A 24,432-nucleotide genomic window follows, 5' to 3' on the forward strand; every position below is an offset into this window, starting at 1 on the left:
TTGCCATGGTTTCCGGGAGAGTCGCATTCTTATCATTTCCCATCTAGCCTGTATTCCCTCCCCATCCATCCCTCTTTGCCTGGGTGAGAATGGACCCACTTAACCTCCCTCTTCTCCCTAACATAGACACCAGTGGAAGTTTAGAATCAGAACACATAGGGCTGGAGAGATGGCTCAGTGGTTAAGAGCATTATCTGCTCTTCCAAAGGTCCTGAGTTCAATTCCCAGTAACCACATGGTGGCTCACAACCATCTGTAATGAGGTCTAGTGCCCTCTTCTGGCCTGCAGACATACACACAGACAGAATATTGTATACATAACAAATAAATAAATATAAAAAAATAATCAGAACACATTTAGGCACACGTGCACACACAGGTGCTGCGGTGAGCTTGGGCAGCTGCCCCAAACTTCAAATACTTGGTTTTCAGGTTAGTCTAGGCAATAAAGAGATATCCCTATGACAGATTGTCATCAAAGCTAGGAACACGGCCAGACTCTTCCCTTCCAGATTCCATGCTAGAAAGATAACCGGGTTCTAGGAAAGCAGAGAGAAACATGTCGCTCTGTTCGTATTGCCATTGTGTCAAAGTTGTGTGCCAGTTTCCAGTATCAGCAGAGCTTGACTTTTGCACTGTTGTTGTCTACTTCGGCTTAATTCAGAGGAGTAAAACCATTCTGGGAACTTGCAATCTGCTAGACCCGTGCAAGGTGCTAGTCCCTGGATGGATGTGGTGTGTTCTTGAGTCTGCAGAGCATGGTTTGCACTCTTTCCCTGATTCTCTCTGTTACTGCAGTGTTTATTATGTTCCTATGGCTTTGGGGAGGCCTGTGGTTGTGGACCAGGGTGAGCATAGGGAAGGTGGCGTACCCTTAACCACAGCCAGAATTTCCAGCCCTTCCTTTGTAAATCTTGAGCGTCGAGAGTATCTCGGGCATGGGGTTCGTACTGTATTAATAACTCAATCAAAAAGGAGCGTATTCTAAAGGGATCATCAAGATTCCTGCCCCAGGAGCAAGTCTTATGAATGAGCAACTCTCTCTTGAGGTGGGTCCCAGAGCATTGCAAGTTACCCCTCCTATCCAACTGCACCCCTATTCCTATTAACCCCCTCTCCACCCTCCCCTGCCCTACCCGATTCACAGGCTCTGGTGATCTGCTACTTTACCCTCTCCTTCCTATGAGATCAATGTTTACCTTTTGCGTAGAAGTGAGGAAATAGGAGCCCTATCTTCCTGTTAACGTAGCCCAGCTACCATAGTGTCCACCATGCTACCAGAACTGACAGAATCCTATGGTTTTCATGGACACAGTATTCTGTTACAGCTACACAACACCTTTCCTGCTTTCCTTTTCACTTCATCCGCCGCCTACCTTGGTGTAACCAGTGCCGCAGTCAACACCAAGTGTAACTGTGTGCATGACATAAATTGGCTTCAGTTCCTTTGGATACACTGAGGGATCACAGGGTTTTTATTCCAGGTTTTCTTTTAAATAAATATCTGCACAGTTTTCCTTAATGGCTGTACTCATTTACATTCCTACCGATGGTGAGAACGGTGAGAGGTTTTCCTTTTCCATATCCTTACCATCATTCATCACCACCACCATCATCACCACCACCACCACCACCATCATCACCACCATCACCACCATCACCACCATCACCATCACCATCACCATCACCACCATCATCACCATCATCATCATCATCACCACCATCATCATCATCACCACCATCATCATCATCACCACCATCATCATCACCACCATCATCACCATCACCATCATCACCACCATCACCACCATCATCACCATCACCACCACCACCATCATCACCATCATCATCACCACCATCATCATCATCACCATCACCATCACCATCACCACCATCACCATCACCACCACCATCATCACCATCATCACCATCATCACCATCATCACCACCACCACCATCATCACCACCATCATCATCATCATCACCACCACCATCACCACCACCATCATCATCATCATCACCATCATCATCACCACCATCATCATCACCACCATCATCATCACCACCACCATCAATCACCACCATCATCACTATCACCATCACCACCACCACCATCACCACCGTCACCACCATCACCACCACCATCAATCACCACCACCACCACCATCACCATCACCATCATCACCACCACTACCACCATCACCATTTATTGTGTGTGTGGGTTGCTTCTGTACTTTTTGAGGACAGGATCTTGTTACATAGCTCTGGAATTCTGGAATTCACTCCGTAGCCTACGCTGGCCCCATGCTCATGGTGACCCTTCTACCTCTGCCTCCTAGCTAGCTTGTGCCACCATACCCATCTCTCTGTGTCTTGTTGCTAGTGTCTGTTCTGACACTGGATGCAGACTCTTGGTGTGGCCTCTCATTTCCCCAAGGATTACTGGTGACTGTTTTTTTCATGTGATCCTTGGTTGTTTACATTTTTTCTTTCTTTCTTTTTTTTTTAATACTCTTGCCTGTCATTCTCCTGCTTAGAAAAGCGTGTGCTGCTGAGTTAAATTCCTAGTACACTCTTCACCCTGCACAGCTGAAGGTGCTTGGCCTCTCTGAATATGAATGGACAGTCCAGTCTCTGTCCACTTGCTGCCATCGCTAGGCCTTGTCTGGATTCTGTCTTGAGGAGCCAGACCGATTCTGACGGGGATATAAAAAAAAATCACCTGGTGCTGACTCCAAGGAGTCCCAGTTTCTTCCCAGTTCTGGTGAGCAGTGCTTTAGGCTGTGGTTGGCTGTAGCCGCTCATACCTGATTAAATCTGCAAGGTGAGAAGGGTGTATCATGTTCGAGACTGTCTCCTCGGCTCCTTCCTTCCTTCCTGTCCTTCCCCACTCCCTGCTTAAGCAAGCAGGGCTGAGAACTCTCCATCCTCCACTTCAAAGGGCCAGTTGTCTTATTTTGATGTGGGCAGATTGAGGAGCAGGCTTTGAAAAATAGCCCCCCCCCTCTTTTTTTTTTGTTTAATCTTTCCTCCTGGGATGGCTTTCAGAGCTGTATATCCAAGTGTCAGAGATGGGGTTCTGACGAGCCTGGATTCCCAGACTCTCAGCGGGATCGCCCTCTAACAGAAATATAAAAGTGAAATATTAAAAACCCCGGGACGTGAACCCCATCTGCTGAGTAGCCAGCACCTTGCCTGCTTGTACCACGGGGGAAGAAAGATCTTGAAAAAAGAGGGAGGGGGGAAAAGGCTTTGACTATGAGACTTACAGGGTTAGTAGAGCATAGTAAGTTCCCCCTCAAAGGAGTGGGTGTTGCTCCGTGCCCCCTAAAACTCTCAGCCTTTGACTGGGCCACCAGAACTCACCAGCCTCCTTCTGCAAGGCAACCCCCCCCCCTTTTCACATGCTAACCGAGGTGCCTGTGATTGGTTGAACAATAAAGTGGTCACACTTGCTAAAGGGCTGGTATATTTCACACAATTAGCCAAGACACATTCATCAAACTGACGGGGTTGGGGTTGCTGGCCTCCTGGGGTGGGGGAGGGGAGAAATTTTGGTGACTTCCTAAAGCATCCCTAAGCCGTGATAGAATCCTACGGGAGAGTATTCTGCCCCAGTGTCTAAACTGATGGACTATCTGGGATGCGGTGGGTTTGCGGCCCAGGGGATCCCAGAGGCAGAGAGCAAACCAGAGGCTCCTCTTGGCTAAGATTTGCTAATACGGACGCTAGTGTGAATTTGAGCAGCAGACGCCTCCGTAGGTGTTTTCACAAAGCCTTTGCACCTCCTCCTTCCATTCACAAGAAAATGCACTTCCAGTTTGCTGGAAACCTCAGGCATTCCGGGGCCAGCTAAACAGAGGCTGTGCCCACCCACACAGTGTGGGCGTCCCCCATCCAGATAGGAATAAAACCTACAGAGAAAGCGAAACAGACTCGGTTAAGACAAGGAAGCAACCAGCCCGGTGTTTGTCCGAAGTTCTTGGAGGGCATTAAAATGCAGTTCATTCTTGGAGAAAAGGGAATGCTTTGATCACAACGCTTTCTGATTTCTCTTCTCTCAATCCCCTTTGTCTGTATTTTCCAATGGCAACAGACGACAACACGCTCTTACCTTGGAGATCTGTTTTGCTACAACATCTCGTAGGGCTTTTCAGAGAACCAACTAAATATTTAGACGTGGCTCTGTTAACGTAAACGGAGGCTTGCTCCTCTGGAGGCTGTCCAGGCCCCCTCTCATTAGCTGCAGAGATCTTGTGATAAAGAAGGACTTTTTTTTCCCTTCGGCCCACATGATCGCAACCCAGTTGTGGTTTTTAATGTGTCACTGATTGTTCCGTCCAACTCCTTTTGCTCCCCCTGAAAAGGTCTGTCGGGGCTCTGTTTGCTTCCTTAAACACGGTTTTTGAAAGCTCTCACGCTGCGTGAGCTCAAATCCCAGCATTAATGCGCCGCCGAGTTCATTTCAGCACACTCAAAAGCGCTGAGTTTAAATCCCTCTCAATTCCATTTGCGGCACCAGAAGACTTTATCCCTTCTCCGCTAATGGTTCCAAGTTTACATCTAGATTCTGGGGGTCAAGGACAGGAGAGGATTTAGAAATAACAGTGCGTGACATTAGTCAATGCGTTTGCCAAATTGGCAATTAGTTCCCGATGTGCATGCAAAACACTTTACTCCTGTCTCTTTGATGCCTGTTCCCATAGAACAGGGAGCGGCGCGTCCACTGAGGGCTTCCGACTTTTAAAGAGATATCTGCTGGAAAGCCCGCCCGATGGGCCTCGTGAGCTCAGCCGCAGGGAAGCATCCGGGATTACGCTGATTTCCAGTCTCAGGAAAGAACACCTCTTTCGGGGAGTTTTTCCACTGGAGGAACTCAGGGGAAGTCAAAAGGCAAGAAAGCAGCCTCCACAGAAAGCCCTCAGGCACCCCAGTCTGCGCCCAATGGACGAGAGGGGAAACCGGCCTACAGGCCTGTCGGTTTTCGGTATGCTTGCTTTTGCAACTTCTGACCACTAGGTGGAAGCAAGAAATAACCGAGGCGGATTACTGATAGGAGCTTGTCTAGCCAAGCGGTGGAGCCTTTGAATTCTCCTGACTTTAGAACCACTTTAAGATGTTTCCTGTGTGTATATGTCTCAGGGCCGGTCATGCACATAGGTGATGTCATATGGACTAAGCAGGCTGTATTTGTGTATTTAGGGATATGTGTGTACATACATATATATGTGTATATGTATATATACACATTATGTATATATACACACACATAAATATCTACATACATATGGAGAGAGAGAGCACGGGGCAGTGCATGGGGAAGGTTGTAGGAAGGAAAGGGAAGGGCAGTGTGATGTCATTATATTATAATTTCAAACCCACACACATACACACATAAGTGTATTTAATAAAATAAAGATAGTGTAAGAACTCGGCTGCATTTGAAACCCCTGTGGGAGTCACGCGGGAGACAAAGACTGGACTGAAAGTGATCCTTGCCCTGAACGGGGTGATCAAGAGCCATTGTGCGTTGGACTCAAAGAACTCCGGACAGATCGCCAGGAACCCAGTCTGACATTGCCCCTCTGCTCGGCTCTGCCATCAGCTCCACCCCACTGAGTTGTTTGCTGAGAGAGTCAGTCAGTAGCTGAACTCAGAGGGAAGGGGCTAACTTTGAACCGAAAGTCCAACTTCCTCCATTTATTGTCTGGGAGATCTTGAGGGAATTATCTACTTCCCTCTCTCCGAGCCACAAAATGGAAGCTACCCCGTCTCTTAGAACATGCTCCCTGTGTACCAGGCAATCTAGGTATGTGCATGCATACACGACGATATGTCTTTACCATGCAGTACATGTTATATACACTCCACATAATTGCTAATCTCTGCTACTGCTTGCTTAGGTCTTGGAGAAGGTAGTAAGAAGGAAATTTTCTCCCAGAGAGGCGTTTCCTGGTCAGAAAGGACAGAATCACCACCCAAACTTTGCTCCCTTTCTGCTTATCCTGCTGTGTCCCCATCCCCTTCTGTGGCATGGTTCTGAGAGATTGCTGAACTGCATCTGCCACAAGAGCCTAACTTTTCAGAAAAGAAAAAGACTTACTCCCATCCCCAGCCCATCCCCATTGTCTCTGTCCCAGCTTCGGCTGCTCAGTGGTTCGCCGTGGTACAGACACCATGCGGCGTGGCACCAGGTCTGGACTTTTGGGTTGGCTTCTGTGGGCCTGAATGGTGTCTGGATTCCCAAGTCGTGAGCACTAATGCTCCGTTTCTAAGCACCTACCGAAGTGCATCTGAGTGCCGGTTGAGCTCGTACCCATCTGCTCCCCGCATCTGCATTGCCATCAGACCCCAACCACCCTGTGCCCACGGAGCCTTTCCCGGGGAGAACCCTTGTTATCCTCCCACCACGGAACGCAGTAGGGCAACCAAATCAACTAGCTATGTTGGCGTCTTGGCGTCTTCGCCGCTTACTCTGCTCAAATATGTCATAAGAGAAAGTTCTCTAGAATTTTCCAGAGGTCAAGCTTCTAGTCGACTTTTACGCCTGCCCCTTAACTGGCTCATACGGTTCACCAATAGACAGTTGTAAAACGGAACCATCTTACAAATAGTAAGCCGCCTTATCGAAGAGGAGCAATGGGAGCTGTGGCTTTAAGAGGCAGGTCTCTGTCCTAGGGTCCCCTCGCCAGGAAGCCTAGCGTTCCCAGAGGCATTGGACCCCAAGGTGGTCCTGGTCCTACACTCATTCATTACCAAGCTGTAAATATTGTTCCCTAATTAAACAGTACCCCGCACAGGGGACGAGCTAATCATACTCTTCCAGGCCCATTTCCTGATAATGATGTCTTTCCACCCACCCTTGATTTCTGAAGCTGAGCTTGGCTTCTGGAATGTTCCCTTCCTTGGGACTCCGGCAGCATTCCCTTGCTGCCGCTAATGAAGCCACAGGCACTCGCAGGATCTAAGAGCTCGGATTGGACTCATGATATCACTTCAGGGGTGCTGCACAAAACTCCTGGGGAGTTTCTATTAACATCTTTATTAACCCGTCCCCCACACCAGTCGGTGAAATTAATTTAGATACACAGCCCACTTTGATCTTCATTAATAATTTCTTCTAGTTTCCACATTTATTTTTGGTTTTCTCATCTTTTATTTATTTGGTAGCAATTATTAGCTTTTTTATGGAGTGGGGGCAAATGATCTTAAAGTAATTAAGGTTAGGAAAATTACAAGTTAAAGCAGGTAAAATATTTCTAGCATAAAACCATGCGGATCTCTGTGAGTTCAAGCACAGAGCTAGTTCCAGGACAGGCTCCAGAGCCACAGAGAAACCCTGTCTCGAAAAATCAAACAAACAAACAAAACCATGCTTGTATGCACATGTGTGTATGTGTCTGTCTATATTATTTTGTTTATTTGTTTTGTTTTTCAAATAGGGTCTTGCCCTGTAACCCTGGGTAGCTTGCTGTTCACTCTATAGTCCAGATTGATCTTGAATTCATAATCCTCCTGCCTCAGTCTCTCCGGGGCTAGAATTACAGGAATATAACACCATACCCAGATTACAATTTGTATTAATTGTATTAATGAAGATAAATGTTGTCAAATGTTAAAAAAAAAACCACAAAGTTAAGTCCTGCTTGTTCCTTCCCAGTTTCAGGAAAGGTCTTAAAAGCACTAAATGTTGACAGGCAGTGGTGGCACACGCCTTTAATCCCAGCACTCGGGAGGCAGAGGCAGGTGGATCTCTCTGAGTTCGAGGCCAGCATGGTCTACAGAGCTAGTTCCAGGACAGGCTCCAAAACCACAGAGAAACCCTGTCTCGAAAAACAAGGACAAAACCAAAACAGAACAAAAGCACTAAATGTCAGAGTAGTGGCTCAAACAAGAGATTCCTTTCCCACCCTCCTAGCCTAACACCATCTCCTAAAAGACAGAAATTAGACACGCAAGGGAGTTTCGCAAGTAAGAGGTGGTACATTTATTTCATTTCTACTTTGTAATCCAAACGCCAACTTTTCTCATTCATCCAGCAAGTATTTATTAAAGGTGGGCCTTAGCTCTGAAAAATCAACGACCAACGACCGTAGCGTGAATTCTTTGCTTTCCAGAAATATCGTCCAGGAAACGGGGAAGCGGGCCAGTTATACGGGAGAGCGTACAGCAGCAGGGTCACCTGGGGGTCTTTAGGAATTCTAGAAAAGGCACTCTTAATATGAGGTACCTGACAATGGTTTCCTGAGAAAGAGTTACGGACGTAGTCACCAGAAAGGTGACAGAGGAGGGTGGCTTTCTTCAGGTGAGCAAGAACCAATGTACCAGACCAAAGCTCCAGACGTTGGGAGCAGGAGGCAGATGGACTCGGCCGGTTGGCATAACGTCTAGAATGTTGGTTCCATGGAGGCTGGAGGGTGGATGGGGCCATTTGGGAGGTACCTGTCAGTCACTAAGTCTGTGAACAAACAGAGGGCACAGGGCAGTTTCTTAGCAGGAAGGTCGATACAGCAGGGATTAATTTATAAAAACAATTGCTTGGGAAACAAAATGCAGAATTGAATCCATGGTGGGTAAGAGCAGAGGCAATGGTCTCTAAATCCTAAAAGACAAATTAGGTGTCAGCCCTAGAGAGGTATCAAGGAGTAAGGAGAGGAGGGCGCCTCTGAAGACCTTCCAGAAGGAAGTCAGGAAGTTGGAATTAATCAGATTTGAATCGTGAAGGGGAAAAAAGTCTGTCTCAATGGTGGGAGAAAGAGAGGCCCTCTCAGTGGAACAGCTGATAAAGGGGGGCAGGGAGGAACAGATGTCTAAAAACCATCTTGAAAGACCCCAATCTAGAAATACGGATTGGGACAGGGTACGCTTAAAGAGCTAAGGGAAGCCTAGAGACTGCCATGGCTGACCCTTACCACACAAGAAGCAGCAGGCCAAGGACAGGGAAGGGATTCTGGGAACTGAGAGGGAAGAACCAGAGGGACTTGAGAGGACGAAGAGGTAATCATTTCTAACAATGCCACAGAAGTCACATGACCATAGCTGGCTGGGAATGCCAGGGAGTGGCAAATGTCCAAGGCTGCATCATCAAGTGCGACACACACTGTGAAGTGTGATCAAGCTCAAACTGTTGTTTGTGGGAGTGGATAGACAATAGCCAGGGTCCTGACCCCCCAAGAATGGGGAGAGTCCTGACTACCGGGATTTCTTCATGGGTTTCCAAGCCTGGCTTCCCCCTCTTCACCTTAGGACCAGGCCTCAGAGGGTGGGGTCACTTTACAGTCCCAGGAGGTTTTGTTGCAGGGTTACGTGAATGGCAAGCCAGACATACGAACTGGAGTGTGAGCCTCAAATGCCTGGGAGCCTCATTCAGGTGTGCTCTGACTTTTAGAGCCTTTGAAGGTGTCTCCTCCCAGAGATCCCCGAAGCCTGATAAAAAGTCCTGGGGTCAAACACTAAGCAAGTTTCCATGCCAGCTCCAGGAGGAAGAGTAAAACCTACAGTCTGCAGCCTGAGGACGTGGGGGAGGGGGTATCCAGAATGGGTGAGCAGGACAGGTGGAGGAGAGAGAACTACAGATTTTTACGGCACACTCTGAACATTGCTACTTGAGATAGCGACATCAGGCTAGCAGCATTATCAACTATATAAATACGTGATATCTCAAGAATGCATTGTGTTCAGGAAATTCCAGGGGTGTAGTTCAGTAGACTGCAGTCTAAGATAACCTTAGGGCGACCGCGGCAAGACTCTAGGAACCAGAAAAGGTTATACCCTGAGCAGAGGCTCAAAACATCCAAGCGATGTTTTATCAATTGATCAACCAACAAATCTCTAGCGACTAAAGGTTGTGAAATGAGTTTCTATTAACCATTGATGAGAAAGCAAACAGCCGCTCCGCCCGCGTTGAAATCCAACTTCACTTGGAAGCTTAAACCTTCGACTTTCCCAGCGCACTTTTTGGAAACCAGGCATTGCTTTCCCTGAGCCTTGGATTCCAACTGAACTCAAACAAGAGCTGGCTCTCTTGAAGAAAGCTGCTGAGAAAGGAGGTGGCGGAAGAGCCGTCCTAATGATTTACTTCATCTTTGGAAGGAGAAAGGAAGCCTGCCGCCTCTAGACCTATTATTTTTAGAAGCCACCGAAGCCAGAGAAACAGACCCTCTTGAAATGGTACAATGCCTGTGTGTCTGTGAACCTTTCTCTCATTGATCACTTGGGACTTAATGGGAAAAATCAATGGCAGAGAGACGAGGTCATCCACCACGTGAGCATCAGCGTCCAAGTGGGAGGGTAGGTCACCAACAGGCCGTGGACTTGGCTTTGCTGCCCAGCGGCTCCCCAGCTGACCCCGGCTGCTTTGCTGATGTAGCCCCGGAATAGATGTGGGAGGAGTCAGGATGTCCATCTGTGCAGAACCAGAGAGTTCAAGTTCAAAATGTCTCCCTCCTGGGGTCCAAGGGCATCCGTTTTAGAATTCCTGGGAGCCCCTTTTGCCCTGGTCACAACCTCTCTTTCTTGTTTTGAAAGAAACATTCTAAGCAGGATTGTGAGGTTGCCTTCTGCAACCTTGCTGTTCCCTGACTAGCGGAATCCTCACCAGGGCCTCTCTCAGTTGCCGCGGCCGCTGAGGAAGTGAAGCTCAGGGAAGCATGTCCAGTTACTGGCAAGTGCTAGACCCCGCTTTCTTGGATAGATCAGCAGTGCTCCAATCAGCCTCACTGGAGACATCTGGAGCCTATTAAAGACATACTAGCAGCACAACAACCAACCAGTGTGTGACCTGTCCCAGGCCTGCTAAAGCAGACTCTCTAGGGGGTGGAACCAGGCTACCTCCTTTCATAAGGTCTGCAGGGGAGGCCACCCTACCCTGCTGGACCCTGACTCCTCTCCCAAAGGAACAAAAGGTTCAAGAGCCGAAGGAAGAAGGGAAAGAAAGGCAAGGAGACCAACAGCTTTTCGAGTCTGAATTACATGCCAGAGGCCTTATCTAATCTTTCCGGAAACTAAAAATGATTCCCGTTTACAGTTCTGGAAACTTTCTGTTGCTTCACTGGACACATTGAGCAATCCCCACTCCCCACCCTCAAGTCCCACAGCCCCTGAGTGGCAGAGAGATTTGAACTGGGATTTTGTGGTCATGTTACTAAGCCACACAGTAAAGAAATAGACCTGGACCAGGAGAGATGGCTCGGAGGTTAAGAACACTGCTCTTCCAAGGACCTGGGTTAGATTCCCAGCATCCACACGGCAGCTCACAACTGTCTGTAACTCCCTTTGCAGGGGATCTGATGCCCTTTTCTGGTCTCTGTGAGCACCAGTCATGCATACAAAGTACACATATGTACATGTAGGCAAAACACTCCTATACATAAAATAAAATAAAAATAAAAAAACTTCTAGGGCAGTGGGATGGCTCAGCAGATAAAACCGCTTGCTGTACAAGACTAACAACCCGAGTTCAATCCCTGGACCTGGTGGTGGAGGTGATGAGAAGCATCAGTTGACATCATCCAGTTTCTCTTGTGGTCCATACGTCCATGAGGGCTTTCAATCACTGTTTCTCAGTTTGCTTGTTTGTCTGGGCCCCATTTAAACCAGCCTGCAACTCTCCACCTTCTTGCTCCTGCCTGCCAAGTGCAGGGACCGTAGGCAGGTGCCCACACTGAGAAGTGAATTACTAGTTCTTATTTGTTTGTTTGTTGAAACAGAGTCTCCCTGTTTAGCCCCTGAACTTGGGGTGACCCTCCTGTCTCTGCCTCCCAGGAGCGAGGAGAGCTAGGTGCTAACTCAGCCAACTTGAATTATTTCTAAAGTTAAAAACTCCCTTTTCGTTTTGGTTTTAGTTGGGGTTGATGCTAATGTCAGAACAAAAAGCAAAAGAAATTTGTGTATCCAAATATAAGTAATATAGCATGCTCCAAATACCATTCTATTTTTACTGGGCATCTTAGAATTTTAAAGCTTTAAAAAGATTTTTTAAAGGTTGATTGTATTTTTTAAATTGTGTTGGGGGAATAATAGGATTTTGTATTTTTTAATTGTGTGTTTTTGGGGGGAATGGTGTGATTTTGTATCTTTTTAATTGTGTGTTTGTTGAGGGAATAATGTGATTTTGTATCTTTTTAATTGTGTGTTTGTTTGTTGGGGGGAATAATGTGCTCACGGGTGCAGGTGTCTTCGATGGCCAGAAGAGGGCGCTAGACCCCCTGGTCTGGCGTCATAGGCACATGCGCTGTCTGGACCTTGCTTCAACACTGCGCCATCCTGCCATCCCTAAAGATTTGCTTTCATTATTTTGTGTATATGTGTACGTTCACGTGTTTAGGTGTCTCGGGACTTCAGTGCCCAGCACCGGTACTGGGTGACTCACAAAGACGTGTGTGTGTGTGTGTGTGTGTGTGTTTGCACATGTGCGGAGGTCAAAGGGCAACTTTGGGGGAGTGGGTTTGGCTTTCCTCCTTTCTAGGCCGAGGACTCTCTGTTTCTGATGCCCTGTATACCCCAGGTTAGCTGCTGTGATAGCTTCTAAACCATTCTCCCGTCTCTGCTTTCCATCTCACCGCAGGGCTGCTGGGATTACAGATGTGCACCACCACACCCCACTGTGACATGATCCTTGGATAGACCATGGGCTGTCAGGCTTGCCTCTACCCACAGAGGCATCTTCGGCTTGGCTTTGAATTATCTGAGCAGAGATTCGCTTCTATTGTCTCACGAATAGCGTATCAAATTATACATCCCCCCCCCCCTTTACTTAAAAAAAATTCTCAGGCTTTTTTTTTTAAGGGTTATTTTTATTTTTTAATTATGTGTCTGTGTATATCTATGTGTGGGTGTGCACATGACTTGCAGGTGCCTGCAGAGGCCAGAGGTATCAGATCCCCTGAGTTATACAGGAGGTTGACAGCCACCTGCGGGGGGCCTTGGGAGTCCAACGCGGGTCCTTGGAAAGATCAGTTGTCACGCCTAACGACCGAGTCTTCTTTCTAGTCCCCTTATTTGAGTTTTGAGACTTTGCCCCACCAACATGTTTTGTTGTTGTTGTGATGGTGGTGGTAGCCAATTTCATTTCGGTTTGTTTGAGACGCGGACTCACTCTGTAGCACAGGCCGCCTTCAGCTTCATGGCAATCCTCCGGCTTCATCCTCTCCAGTGTTCTAGCTGTGAAGCCGTCATGCCCAGCTGACTGGACTGCTTTCCTCTGTGTGCGCACGTGTGTGTACATGCGCACTTGTGTGTCCCCATGTGCATGCATTTGTGCATATGTGTGCATGCGTGTACATGTGTGTCTGTGTGTATGTGTGCATGTGTGTGTTGCATGCACATGTGTGCGTGTGTGCGTGCATATGTGTGTGTGCACACTCGTGTGCATGTACGTATGCATGTCCTTTCATTTTCCGAGGTGAACTGTAAGCTCCAGGAGGGTAAGGGAGTTTCATTTGATTTCTTGTATTTTCTAGCACTTGGCGCACACTCTACACACAATATGTCATATGTCTGTTAATTCAACTGACAGTTTTAGCCACATTGGTTTGTAAAAGCTGCCATACTAAACGACCACAGGCTGAGACCCTCGAATAACAGAAATGCCTCGTTGCCTGCTCCAGTCTGGGAGTCTGCAAGGTCTTTCTAAGGACGAAGCAGGACCTCTCCAGGAGTCTACCCTTGGCTTGGAGATAGCCGGTCTCATATTGCATTGTGTCAGCTTCTGTAATAGATCTCTCTTCGTCCAAATTTTCCCTTCCCATGAGGATACCATAATTCTATTAGGACCCACCCTAGCGAGAATGTTACATGGGCTCTCTTTCCACATGACGTTCTAGGACTTTAACACGGGGATCTGGAGAACACAAAATTCATGTTTAGTAGTAGCTTTCAGCGACTCATAAATGTTCCGAGAGGAGACCTTAAAGGTCAGTTGTGAGTTTGCCTGGTTCTAGAACCCTCTTTTACTCCGAGCCAGGAAGAGTATTTGGAATTTTAAAAACACTTTTGGCAACCGATTGGCGGGTTGTTCTCAGTTTTAATGCTTCTCTGTGTGCTCCCCAGAATGGTTCCCGCTGCCTAAGCCTCAGAGACTGCAGATTGTGTGGAGCAGGTAAGCACCTGCTCTCTTTCCTTTAGACGCAGAGAAGAGAGAGGCTTCCCTGTACCTCAGCGCACTGAGTGCCAGCCCCCAGCAGAAAGATGCCTCTGGGGAAAGCCAGCCCCCCGGGAGGGTGTTGGTTTTTCTTTACGAACCATTTTACTTTCAGTGAGTTTGGTCATTAAAATTGTTTTGTGCCCCTCAGCCATGCCCCAGGCCCCGAGAGCAGGAATGTTGGCCTCCAAGAAAACCTAGTGGGTTTATTATTCTCTGACAGACAGAAACCAAATAACATCACGGAGTGGCCATTGGAGGGGGAGCTTGATTCTTGGAGGTCATGCTTTCCCAGGCCCTCTTAACGTGGTCTCAGCTCAGACCAGGGCAGACCAGCTTTCAACAAATCCCTGGTTTCTTTTGCAAAGTAAAACAGATAATAGAGACATTCTGGGAATAGCTAGCTAACTAGCCAGGCAGCTTCTGGGCGAAGAAGAACTCAGTGTTTTCGGACAATGACCAATCACAATAACCAGCATTATTTGATCTGAGAGTAATTAGCAGAGGCTCTGTTCTTTTTTTGCTCCAGTGAGGAGGCAAAAAAGGCAGCAAGGGAAACATCAGAGGCCGGGGGAAGGAGCTCGGATGTCAAAGAAAAACACTCTCGCAGGTGGGGAGAGCAGAGAGCTTCCCAGCCAAGATCCCAACTGAACCCTGGAATGCTGGTCTTTGAATATGCAGAGTGGTTTAATCTAACCAAATGTGGCTTGATTATCCCATATGTACAATTTTTTTGTTTACTTTTAAAAGTTGAAAGTGAAAAACGGGTACAAAAAATAAACATAGAGCCACAGACTACCAGGGGATCTCTTATTGGGAAACGCAAGGCCCCCGAGGTGCCCACATGTTCTGCGTCCAAAGCACAGAATGCCTTTAACCCCATTATTTTCCGAGGCATGATCCCAGGAGCTGTTGTTTATAACAGCTCTTGGGGTGTGCAAACTCCAGTCACAATTACCGCTGAGCAAACACAGCAGACTGTCGATTGATCATGTTATAGTGACATTTTAATTTTTTGTTTGCTGATTTGTTGTTGTTGTTTGAATCAAGGTTTCTCTGTGTAGCCCTGGCTATCCTGGAACTCTCTCTATAGACCAGGCTGAGCTCAAACTCAGAGATCCACCTGCCTCTGTCTCCCAAGTGCTGGGATTAAAGGTGTGCGCCACCACCACCCAGGCAAGTTATCTTTACTGAAAGCCATTTAACTGAGTGACGTTGGCAGATAAACACACGCTATTTTTTATTTCATTTTTTTAGATTTAGGTATCACTGACTTTAAGGTATTCATTTCAGAAACTATGTCAAAGCTCTCAGGAATTTTGGCCTAACCTTGAGGGTTCCTTGGAGTCCCTAGAATATCAACGACGTGTTTTTGAGACCCTAAGTAGGAGTTGGGTCAGCTCCATTTTCTAAGCAGGGCAGGGCCATTTTTCATAGTCTCAACTTTGAGATTGAAATCAACTTAATCTTGCTAAGACACTAACAAAAGAAAGTACAGCCATCCTCTTGTGGATGCGTTGGGCACCGTAGCCCTAGCCTAGAGATACTTGGATCTCCATGCTGCTCCATAGCTCCCCTCCCTTCCACAATTGACTTTTTAAAAATACTCCAAACCACAAAGCAGCTTAATACTCTACGCTGCTGCTGTTGCCACTGCCACATATCCTTCCAGTTTCTTTCTTTTAGCTCTGAGCAGGACAAGAATTCTCTGTGTCACTTGACCCTCCTGGCCACAAGTCACCTACTGTCTCTGCCCATTCCTGTGCTTCTGGCCTTTGCTCAGACTTGCCTTTTCTCTGCTTGGTTCCTGGAGCAAGAAGTAATACCTGGAGCATTGCTAATCCACTCGCCATGAGCCATACACGGCTCTCAGACGGAAACTGCTCCAAACTGAACGTAAAGTTCAGTTGTTCAATGACACTACCCATATTCCTAGGGCTCAGTAACCACGTAGGGACAGTAACTACCGTATCGGACTGAGTAAAAATAAATGATTTCCATTGTTGTGGAAAATTCTACTGGACAGTGCTGGCCTGTGTTAGCACATGAGAGAATCCCTAGCTCTGTGGAGAAGGGACGTTATGTCTGGTAGGTGCCCACCCTATGCTTCTGGGGGCTACATAGTACATTCCTTCTTAGTGTGACATTCTGGTGACAAATAGGAAGGAACTGAGGCTTAGAGAAACTAGGTTACCTGGCCCAGGGCCAGCCAGAAGGCAAATGGAGGAACTAGGATCCATCTGCTGTACAGGGTTTCAACAGACTCAGGTGCAAGTCTGGCGAATCTAGAAGAGCTGAGGTATCTCCAGCCTTTCTGTACAGTTCCTACAGAGGTGGGATGGAATTGTGCAGGAAGCTAGAAACGGACCTTGCTGTGGGGTTCAATGGCAATCGCTTTGCTGTGATTGACAGACAAGGCTAGGACAGCTTTCTGAATGATTGTTTCTTCCTGCTGACGGATGTTTCTTACTGTGGGTGTCTACCGCATCCTCAAGAGAGAGTGTTAGAGAAGTTGCCCCTCTAGCCTTACACTTTCCCCTCTCTATGGATGTAGGGGAACCACGGTACCCAGATGAGCTTATGGTAGGCAGTCTCATCCCCTACTGTGAGGGTCAGTAGCAATAAGGGGCGTAGGAGAGCCTTAGACACAGAGGCGGGGTGTGCTAGGCAACTAAACCTTGTCTCACTCCTCTGAGAAGAACCGTGCATTGTGTGTGTTGAGTGATGGTTCAGTAGCTACTGTCAAGCCTGGGCAGAGCATGTGGACGACCGCCCACTACCCTGGGATTTCCAAATTTCTTTATCTCGTCTGTGGACTTAAAGACCAATAACCCATTTGCAGAAACAGATTCATGCTGTAGAAATCAGACACCCGGATGTTTCTTATGCAAATCTCTTGCAAAAATTAGGCAAACCACAACCATGGGACAGGCGCTCCAGCATCCCTGTAACATGCCTGTCCAAGAGGGCACACGCTCCTCCTTCCTCCATGCTGATGTGTGGCTTTGACATCAAGCAAACCCCTCTAGGTTTTGCTTGACCGACTCATTTGTGGCCGTGCAACTCAACGCAGAAGGTCGGGCTCCAGTCCCAACCACATCCTCCTGTTCCAGGTCAGGGATGAAGGCTGTTAGAACAAACAGTAGTTTAGATGGATAATTCAGCCTGGGATGACAAAACACTTTGGATAATTTATAACCAACAAGAACGTTCCAGAGGCCGGGAAGTCTGAGACGAGGGCACCGGCAGATTTCATGTCTGATGAGGGCTCTGTTCTTCATGCCTCTCCTTGGCATGCCTCTTCACGTGGTAGAAAAAAAAACCAAAGGGCTCCCCAGAGTCCACTCGGTGAGGGTACCGAGCCGGTGGTGCAGGCTTCTCCTCCGTAACCGAATCATCTCCCCAAGGCCAGACCTTCTCAAACCTGCAGACTAGAGGAGGGCCTTTCCTTCACTGTTGTATCTGTGCCTGTGTGTGACAGCTCTGGGAGTGTCTGCACTCTGCGAGGGGTCAGCTTTGCCTCGTGCCGCCCAGAGCCGTCTGTTCACGCACGAGAGCTGCCCAGTAAGTGCAGTCGCTCATCTTGAGGAATGAATCACTTCTGCAAAACTTGGATGCTTGATTATTGCGACTGCCCAGCTCTGTCTCAAGGGGAAATCAAGGAAACGTCTTATCTGATAACCCTGGGGCTGAGCTTCAGAATCCCCGGTAATAAGATTGTTAATAAGACAGTCTCCACGGGGCTGGAGAGATGGCTTAGTGGTTAAGAGCATTGCCTTCTCTTCCAAAGGTCCTGAGTTCAATTCCCAGCAACCACACGGTGGCTCACAACCATCTGTAATGAGATCTGGCGCTGGCGCCCTCTTCTGGCCTGCAGGCATACAGACAGAACATTGTATACATAATAAATAAATATTAAAAAAAGAAAATAAAAAAGATTAATAAAAAAAATAAATAAAACAATCTCCAGATTGTCCCACTCCTACCCTCACCCCAGAACTCCATGCTTCCTGTCTTTGGTATCCAGAGCCTGGAACATCCAGCCAACTAGGCCTTTCTTCCTGGTGGAGCTATAGTCCCCCTGCAAGAAGAAGCCTTCATGGTGTTTGTCTCGGCAATCACCAATCTGTGTCCTTCGTGCGCATAGGCCCAGTGACACGGTGGAGGCGAAGGTTGACATTGTCTCCCTTCCTCCTAGTGGCCTTGTCACTTAGTCTTCAGTTTTTATCCTCTCCCCCTACCCCCAAACAGCAGCCTTTGAAGAAACTCCGATTCTTCCTTCTTACTTTTCTAGGCTGAGTGGAGTTCCTGAAGCTGAAGACCTGGCCTCCCAGATGCTTAAAGGCTTCCCTAGGGACCGTGTCTCAGCACAGGAAGCCCTCACGCATGATTATTTCCGTGTCCTGCCATCCCAGCTGTACCAGCTTCCTGATGGTAAGTGCGTGCGTGTGCCCGCGCATCGGCATCAAACCTCATCTTACATGTTTTTCCCCAACGCTGGAGAATCATGGAGTTTGCAAAGCAGAAGTGAAGTCAGAGGTTAATTTGCTTTCCAGAGAGCACTGAGCTTCGAGCAAGAGTCTCTAAAACCCAGAAGCACGGGTGGAGAAAGGTGACAGGGACCTCCTTGCAGTGATGCAAACCGTTCCCACACGCAAGCTTCTGCTTGGAAGCTGGCAGAGATGAAAGTTGCCTCTGAGGTGTTTGCTTCAGTGAGCATCTGCCAGGAGAAGCCAAACCAAAGTTTCTAACAAGCTGCTTCTCCCTTCCAGAGAGTAAGACGAGAGGTGACACGGATATGTCAGGAAGGAGAGATGGGCCCTTCTTGATTGGTAACGCGATGCCGCAGAAGGAAGCTGGGAGGTTGGGCGCTGGGGGAAGGGAAATGCCCTCCCAGGCTAGGCGCCCACTGCAAACACCGGTTACCCTGAAACCAGCCTTGGCCGCCTGTGCCTGGAGTCATCTTCCAAATCTGAAATCTGCCGAGGGGGGGTCACATGGCAGGAGCTCTACTTGGGTTTCTCAGAATGCGGCCAGGAAGGGCCAGGAGGAGGATGTGGGCGGTGTGCGGTCAAGGCCTGGGCTGTTTAGGGCGGGCTGGGGAAGAGTATCCTTAGGTGAGGTTTCTTTGAAAATATCCACATTCAATGGAAAACCGTCGTTTGAAGTCCTAAACCAAAGAAAAGAAAGCTGAGCGGAAGGCCTGAGGGTCAGGCTGGGAAGAGGGGGCTGGGGTGGAAGTGGGGTGAGGGTGGGGATAGGGTGCACTGGGGTGCAGAGCTAATGGCTCAGAGGCATAGATGGGTACAGCCTGGCCCAACTGCCAGGCTTCGTAAATGCAGCTTCCCGGGATCTTAGACATTGTTGTGAAACAGCACAAATTTCTTAGTTGGAGATTATTGAGGAATTTTACTATTAAAGTCACTTAAGATCTCTAAAAATAACCATCACCATGCAGGCGAGGTTAATATCTTACTTAACCCTGTAAGGAGAGGCAGCCATTAGAATTTATCAAGCTGCCGTTAAGTGTCAAGAACACATGAATTGCTATTAAAAAAAAAAAAAAAAGTTGAGGAAAACAAGAGGCTTGTCCTTGGCCCGGAGGATCTTACGGAGTGGGAGGAAGAGAAGGTGGTGAAGAGGAAATGGGGTACCCTGTACACGTATTAGCACAAATCATATCAGAACAGCTCAGATCTGCTGTAATACGCCACAGATGTGTAGGGGCTGTCTGTGCTGGAGACGACTCTGGAGAAACGAGGATAATTCACGAGAGGCGGACAGGACTGGCGGTGAATCTGCAGAGGGTTTTGCAAGGAGGCTGAGAGAAGGGTCAGACAAAGGGCATTTTAGGAGGCCCACAGCACCCACCACTTTCCTGGCACCTATGCCCCACGTGTCCATGCCGCCTGACCTGTTCTGCCCCCCTGTTTCCAATCTGGGCCTACAGTCCTTCCTTCTCAATGCCTAACTCATACGTACACACCCACTCCCATCTCTCTCCTTAAAGAAATGTTCCCTGTTAGCTTCCTGTGGAGTCTATTATTCTGGGCACTGGAGAATGGCTGGCGTCTTCAAGCCTTTACGGGCACCAGCTTTTTAGTGAAGAAGCAGCTATCACTCTCCAAACTGGTGTGTCCCTAGGAACTTGGGTTTTGATTCTCCCCAGAAATCTGAAGCAAAGTTATCAACCAACAGACTCTGGAGCACACACTATCTAAAGATGTCTGTGTGTGTGTCTGTGTCTGTGTGTGTGTGTCTGTGTGTGTGTCTGTGTGTGTGTGTCTGTGTGTGTGTCTGTGTGTGTGTGTCTGTGTCTGTGTGTGTGTGTCTGTGTCTGTATGTGTGTGTCTGTGTGTGTGTCTGTGTGTGTGTGTCTGTGTGTGTGTCTGTGTGTGTGTCTGTGTCTGTGTGTGTGTGTCTGTGTCTGTGTGTCTGTGTGTGTGTGTCTGTGTGTGTGTGTGTGTCTGTGTGTGTGTGTCTGTGTGTGTGTGTCTGTGTCTGTGTGTCTGTGTGTGTGTCTCTGTGTGTGTGTCTGTGTGTGTCTCTGTGTCTGTGTGTGTGTGTCTGTGTGTGTGTGTGCGCGCGCACATGCGCATGCACGCATCCACAAGGGCGAGAAAGAACAATCTGTATTCCTTCTCTGTTCACCCTGCCGCAGAGCCCAGATCTACTCTGACACTTTGAGAGAAATGAAAAGATAGAATCTTGCGGGAGCCTGCCTGTGCTGGGGGAGATGAGGAGTGCTCCCAGCAGGAGGGAAGTTGACTTTTCTTTATACATACAGGGGTTTTTCCATGCAGAGTTTAAATTATGCCTGATAAAAGGAGCTTCGTGGATGTTTCAGTTCTTTCAAATTCTCCTGGCTTCCTCCCAATTAAATGAGGTTTGTCAAAGCCACGGGGCTCTGCTGGCTGCTGCCTCGGTGGACAAGCACTTCCTGCAGCGACATCTCGAATCCCTGAGGGAGAAGATGAAAGGGCCAGCACCAAGAGACAGGGAAGAGGGGTGCCACCGTGTGTGTGTGTGTGTGTGTGTGTGTGTGTGTGTGCTTAGAGCAGGTGTAGAAATACAGACAGATCGACATTAGGATGTGAGGCAAGCAAGCAGGAAGAGCAAAGGAACTGGGAAATAGGAGAGGAGACTGGATAGAAGCCCCCAAGCAATCTGTGTCCCTTCGCTGCAGTGGCCCTGACTATGGGGCATCCTCCACTAAGGGCTGTGTCCCCTGGGCAAGGCACCGCCTCAGCCTGCTTTTTCATTGCCCCTGGCAAAGAGCCATTGTTAACAGCCCGCTCTGCAGACAGAATCCCAGCGGAGAAGCCCAGCTCCCAACCTGCAGGGACAGAAAATTCTCCTTTGCTGGGACGGGCTGCCACAGGCACCAGAATTGTGCGGAAAATAAGATGCGTTCTTCAGAGCGGTGTGTGAGAAGAATTGCTGTGTTGAAATTAGAGAGACTTTGCTCTCTGGAAGCATGTCAGCATGGACTTGTTTAGGGACTTATATTTACATCAGTCTATTCTGCTTTTATTCTGGTCACAGGATAAGAGAGTTGTGACTTTACAATATATTCTGTTTCCCCTTTGATCTGGAAGATGCCAGCTCTTATTGTCTGGCCTCTGAAGAAGACAATTAAGCATGAAACCTGGAAGTGGAGCTCAGAGGACAGCCCAAATCCCCACAGAAGGTTCCTGTGAAACTCCCCACAAAAATCAAAGGCCGGTCCCCATCAATCTATGCCGATTTTCAAGGCCGGGGCTCCAGCCACACTTTCCCTGGGTTGTGGCAGTACGTTTAGAGTCCTAGGAAACGGATCAAAGGTGATTTGTCATGGAAACCCAGAAATTCCAGGATTAGCTCCCAGGTGGAGATCCCTGCTAAGGGGGTGGGGGTGGGGGGTAGGGAGTGTCAATGTGAGAAGGTTGAGCCTGTGGGAACGTCTGCCAAGTCCCTCCTTGACTCTTGAACACCTGAAGAAACATTTGTTGAAGGAGAAATTATTGGTAGTCCCTCTCTCAAAACACACCCATCGGCAAGCTAATTGCTTCTGCAGATGGCCGGGGAGCAGTTCTTCCCAGCCGGCACCAGCTCATGGCCGCGCTTGTGGTCCCCATGGCCAAGCCAGCAGCGCAGGCCGTCAGCTGGGGCAGCGAGGACCTAAAATTAGACCCTTGGCAGTTCTCTAATCTTAGCTGCAGGTTCAGCCTCTTTGCTTAATTCCTTTTGCCCTCAGCGTGAACTTGGGCTCTGGGGAAGGAACACCAGTTAGTGATTTGGGGGTGGAGGGGTAGAAAACCATTAAGCTGCTCCTTCTAGAAATACTCCATCTGTCCATTCTTACAGGAAGCCTTCCAAACATTACCCTTAAAAAAAGTGAAGGCTGATTTTGGAAGCCCGCCATTCTTAGTACACACGCTGATCCACAAGAGAGTTTTTTATCTGGGCCAGTAAATGCCACATGATTTAAGAGTCTGGTCCTTAAGCCAGGGCTCTTGATCGTCAAGACATCAAAGGTTCTCTCTCTCTCTCTCTCTCTCTCTCTCTCTCTCTCCCTCTCTCCCTCCCTCCCCCCCCCTCTCTCCCTCTCCCTCCCTCTCTTTCTCTTTCTCCCTCTCTCTCCCTCTCTCCCTCTCCCTCTCTCTCTCTCCCACTCCCTCTCTCTCTTTCTCCCCCCCTCTCCCTCTCTCTCTCTCTCTCCCACTCCCTCTCCCTCTCTCTCTTTCTCCCCCCTCTCCCTCTCCCTCTCTCTCTTTCTCCCCCCTCTCTCTCCCACTCTCTCCCTCCCTCTCTCTCTCCCTCCCTCTTTCCCTCCCTCTCCCTCTCTGTCCCTCTCTCCCTCTCTGTCCCTCTCTCCCTCTCTGTCTCTCTCTGTCTCTCTCTCTCTCTCTCTCTCTCTCTCCCTCTCCCACTCTCTCTCCCTCTGCCCCCCTTCCTCTCACCACCTCTCCCTCCTCTCTGTCTGATTTTCTACCCTAATCCAGGTTTGAATCAGTCTCTACCATTCCTTCCTGGACTAAATCCCCTTCTCTCCTTTAAAATAGATCTTGGCATCTTAGAAAAAAAAATATATCCTGAAGTTTAAAAGCGTACCGTGTTTCACATGCTTTGGGAGATACAATATGCTATGGGCTACACAAGGGTGGAAGAGCCTGGAGCAGTTAGCTCTGCTTTCCCTACCTCCTCTCCCACTGCCCTGCTCCTGAGAGCCCTGCACTCTTTCTTCCTGCCCCTATTAACACTGGATTCATATTTTGCTTCGCTCCAAAAAAAAAAAATTGACTTCTCTTTTAATGTTATATCTCTATACATTTGATGACTCTCTGATGCCACATCACTGTTCCGTCGTTTCTGTAGTCTAGGTTTCTGTAATTATTATTATTATTATTATTATTTTGAATGTGTGTGTGTGTGTGTGTGTGTGTGTGTGTGTGTGTGTATCACGACTGTGTGGAAACTGACCTGGGAGTCATTCCTTGGGAGCTGTCAGCCTTGGTTTCTTAGACGATTGATAGAAGCATCTCACTAGGATCTGGGGCTCACAGGTTAGGCTAGGTTAGGCAAGCAGTCAAGTTCCAGGGATCCGCCTAGCCTATCCCCTCTCCAGTAACTGGTGTTACAAGTTCTCACCACCATGTTTTCATAGGGATAGATGCTGAGGCTCAAACCCAAGTCCTCATGATTGCACAGCGAGTATTTACCCTCTAAGGTGGAGCTCCAGCTCCTTACTCCTCCTCCTCCTCCTCCTCCTCTTCCTCTTCCCCCACCACCATACTGGGGATTGAACCAGGACCTCACACATGCTTGACAAGTACTCAACCCCCAGCCTTAGCCTTCTTTAACCACCTCCCACCACATACACAGCAGATATAAATTTCATTCCTCCAGCTTTTTTTTTTTTTTTTTTTTTTTTTTTTGTCATTGGGTCTTATTGTTGAATTCTGAAATTCTTCCACTTTTTGTCTCGAAGACTCTGGACCCAGCACAGAGTCTGGTTTCTCACACAGTGAGCAAATTATGCTCCAGTTCATTCATCGAATATTTACCGAGTGTCTATTAGGTGTAATGCCGAAGAAGGGAGCAGTGAATGGGGCGAGGACCTTAATCCTCCAAGCACATACCGTCCTTAAATTAATGAGGCTGGTCCGTGAACAGCTACAGGTCAGCAGGCGTGCGCGAAGTTCCCTGAGTGTTTGGAGAACCTGAGCTTAAGTAAGGTCACCTTGGAGAACCAGGAGGACCACAAGGAGATCTTGAATGATAATGAGTTGGGGGATGGGAGGGCAAGAGGA

The 24,432-nt window shown here is 48.2% G+C and overlaps 1 protein-coding gene across 1 annotated transcript in view; it reads left to right on the plus strand.

Annotated features, from left to right (window-relative positions):
• LOC121444851 (cyclin-dependent kinase 15) overlaps positions 1-22,360 on the plus strand; it is a 62,105-nt gene extending 39,745 nt beyond the window's left edge. The window contains exons 11-13 of the mRNA XM_041646768.1: positions 14,050-14,098; positions 18,435-18,574; positions 22,197-22,360. Of these exons, the coding sequence (XP_041502702.1) occupies positions 14,050-14,098; positions 18,435-18,574; positions 22,197-22,360 (353 nt within the window). The remainder of the gene's footprint in view (positions 1-14,049; positions 14,099-18,434; positions 18,575-22,196) is intronic.
• Positions 22,361-24,432: the final 2,072 nt, after the last annotated feature.

The sequence above is a fragment of the Microtus oregoni genome, unplaced genomic scaffold (genome assembly GCF_018167655.1).
Source record: "Microtus oregoni isolate MIOR12 unplaced genomic scaffold, Mior012 000144F_ref0000341, whole genome shotgun sequence".
Classification (NCBI taxonomy): domain Eukaryota; kingdom Metazoa; phylum Chordata; class Mammalia; order Rodentia; family Cricetidae; genus Microtus; species Microtus oregoni.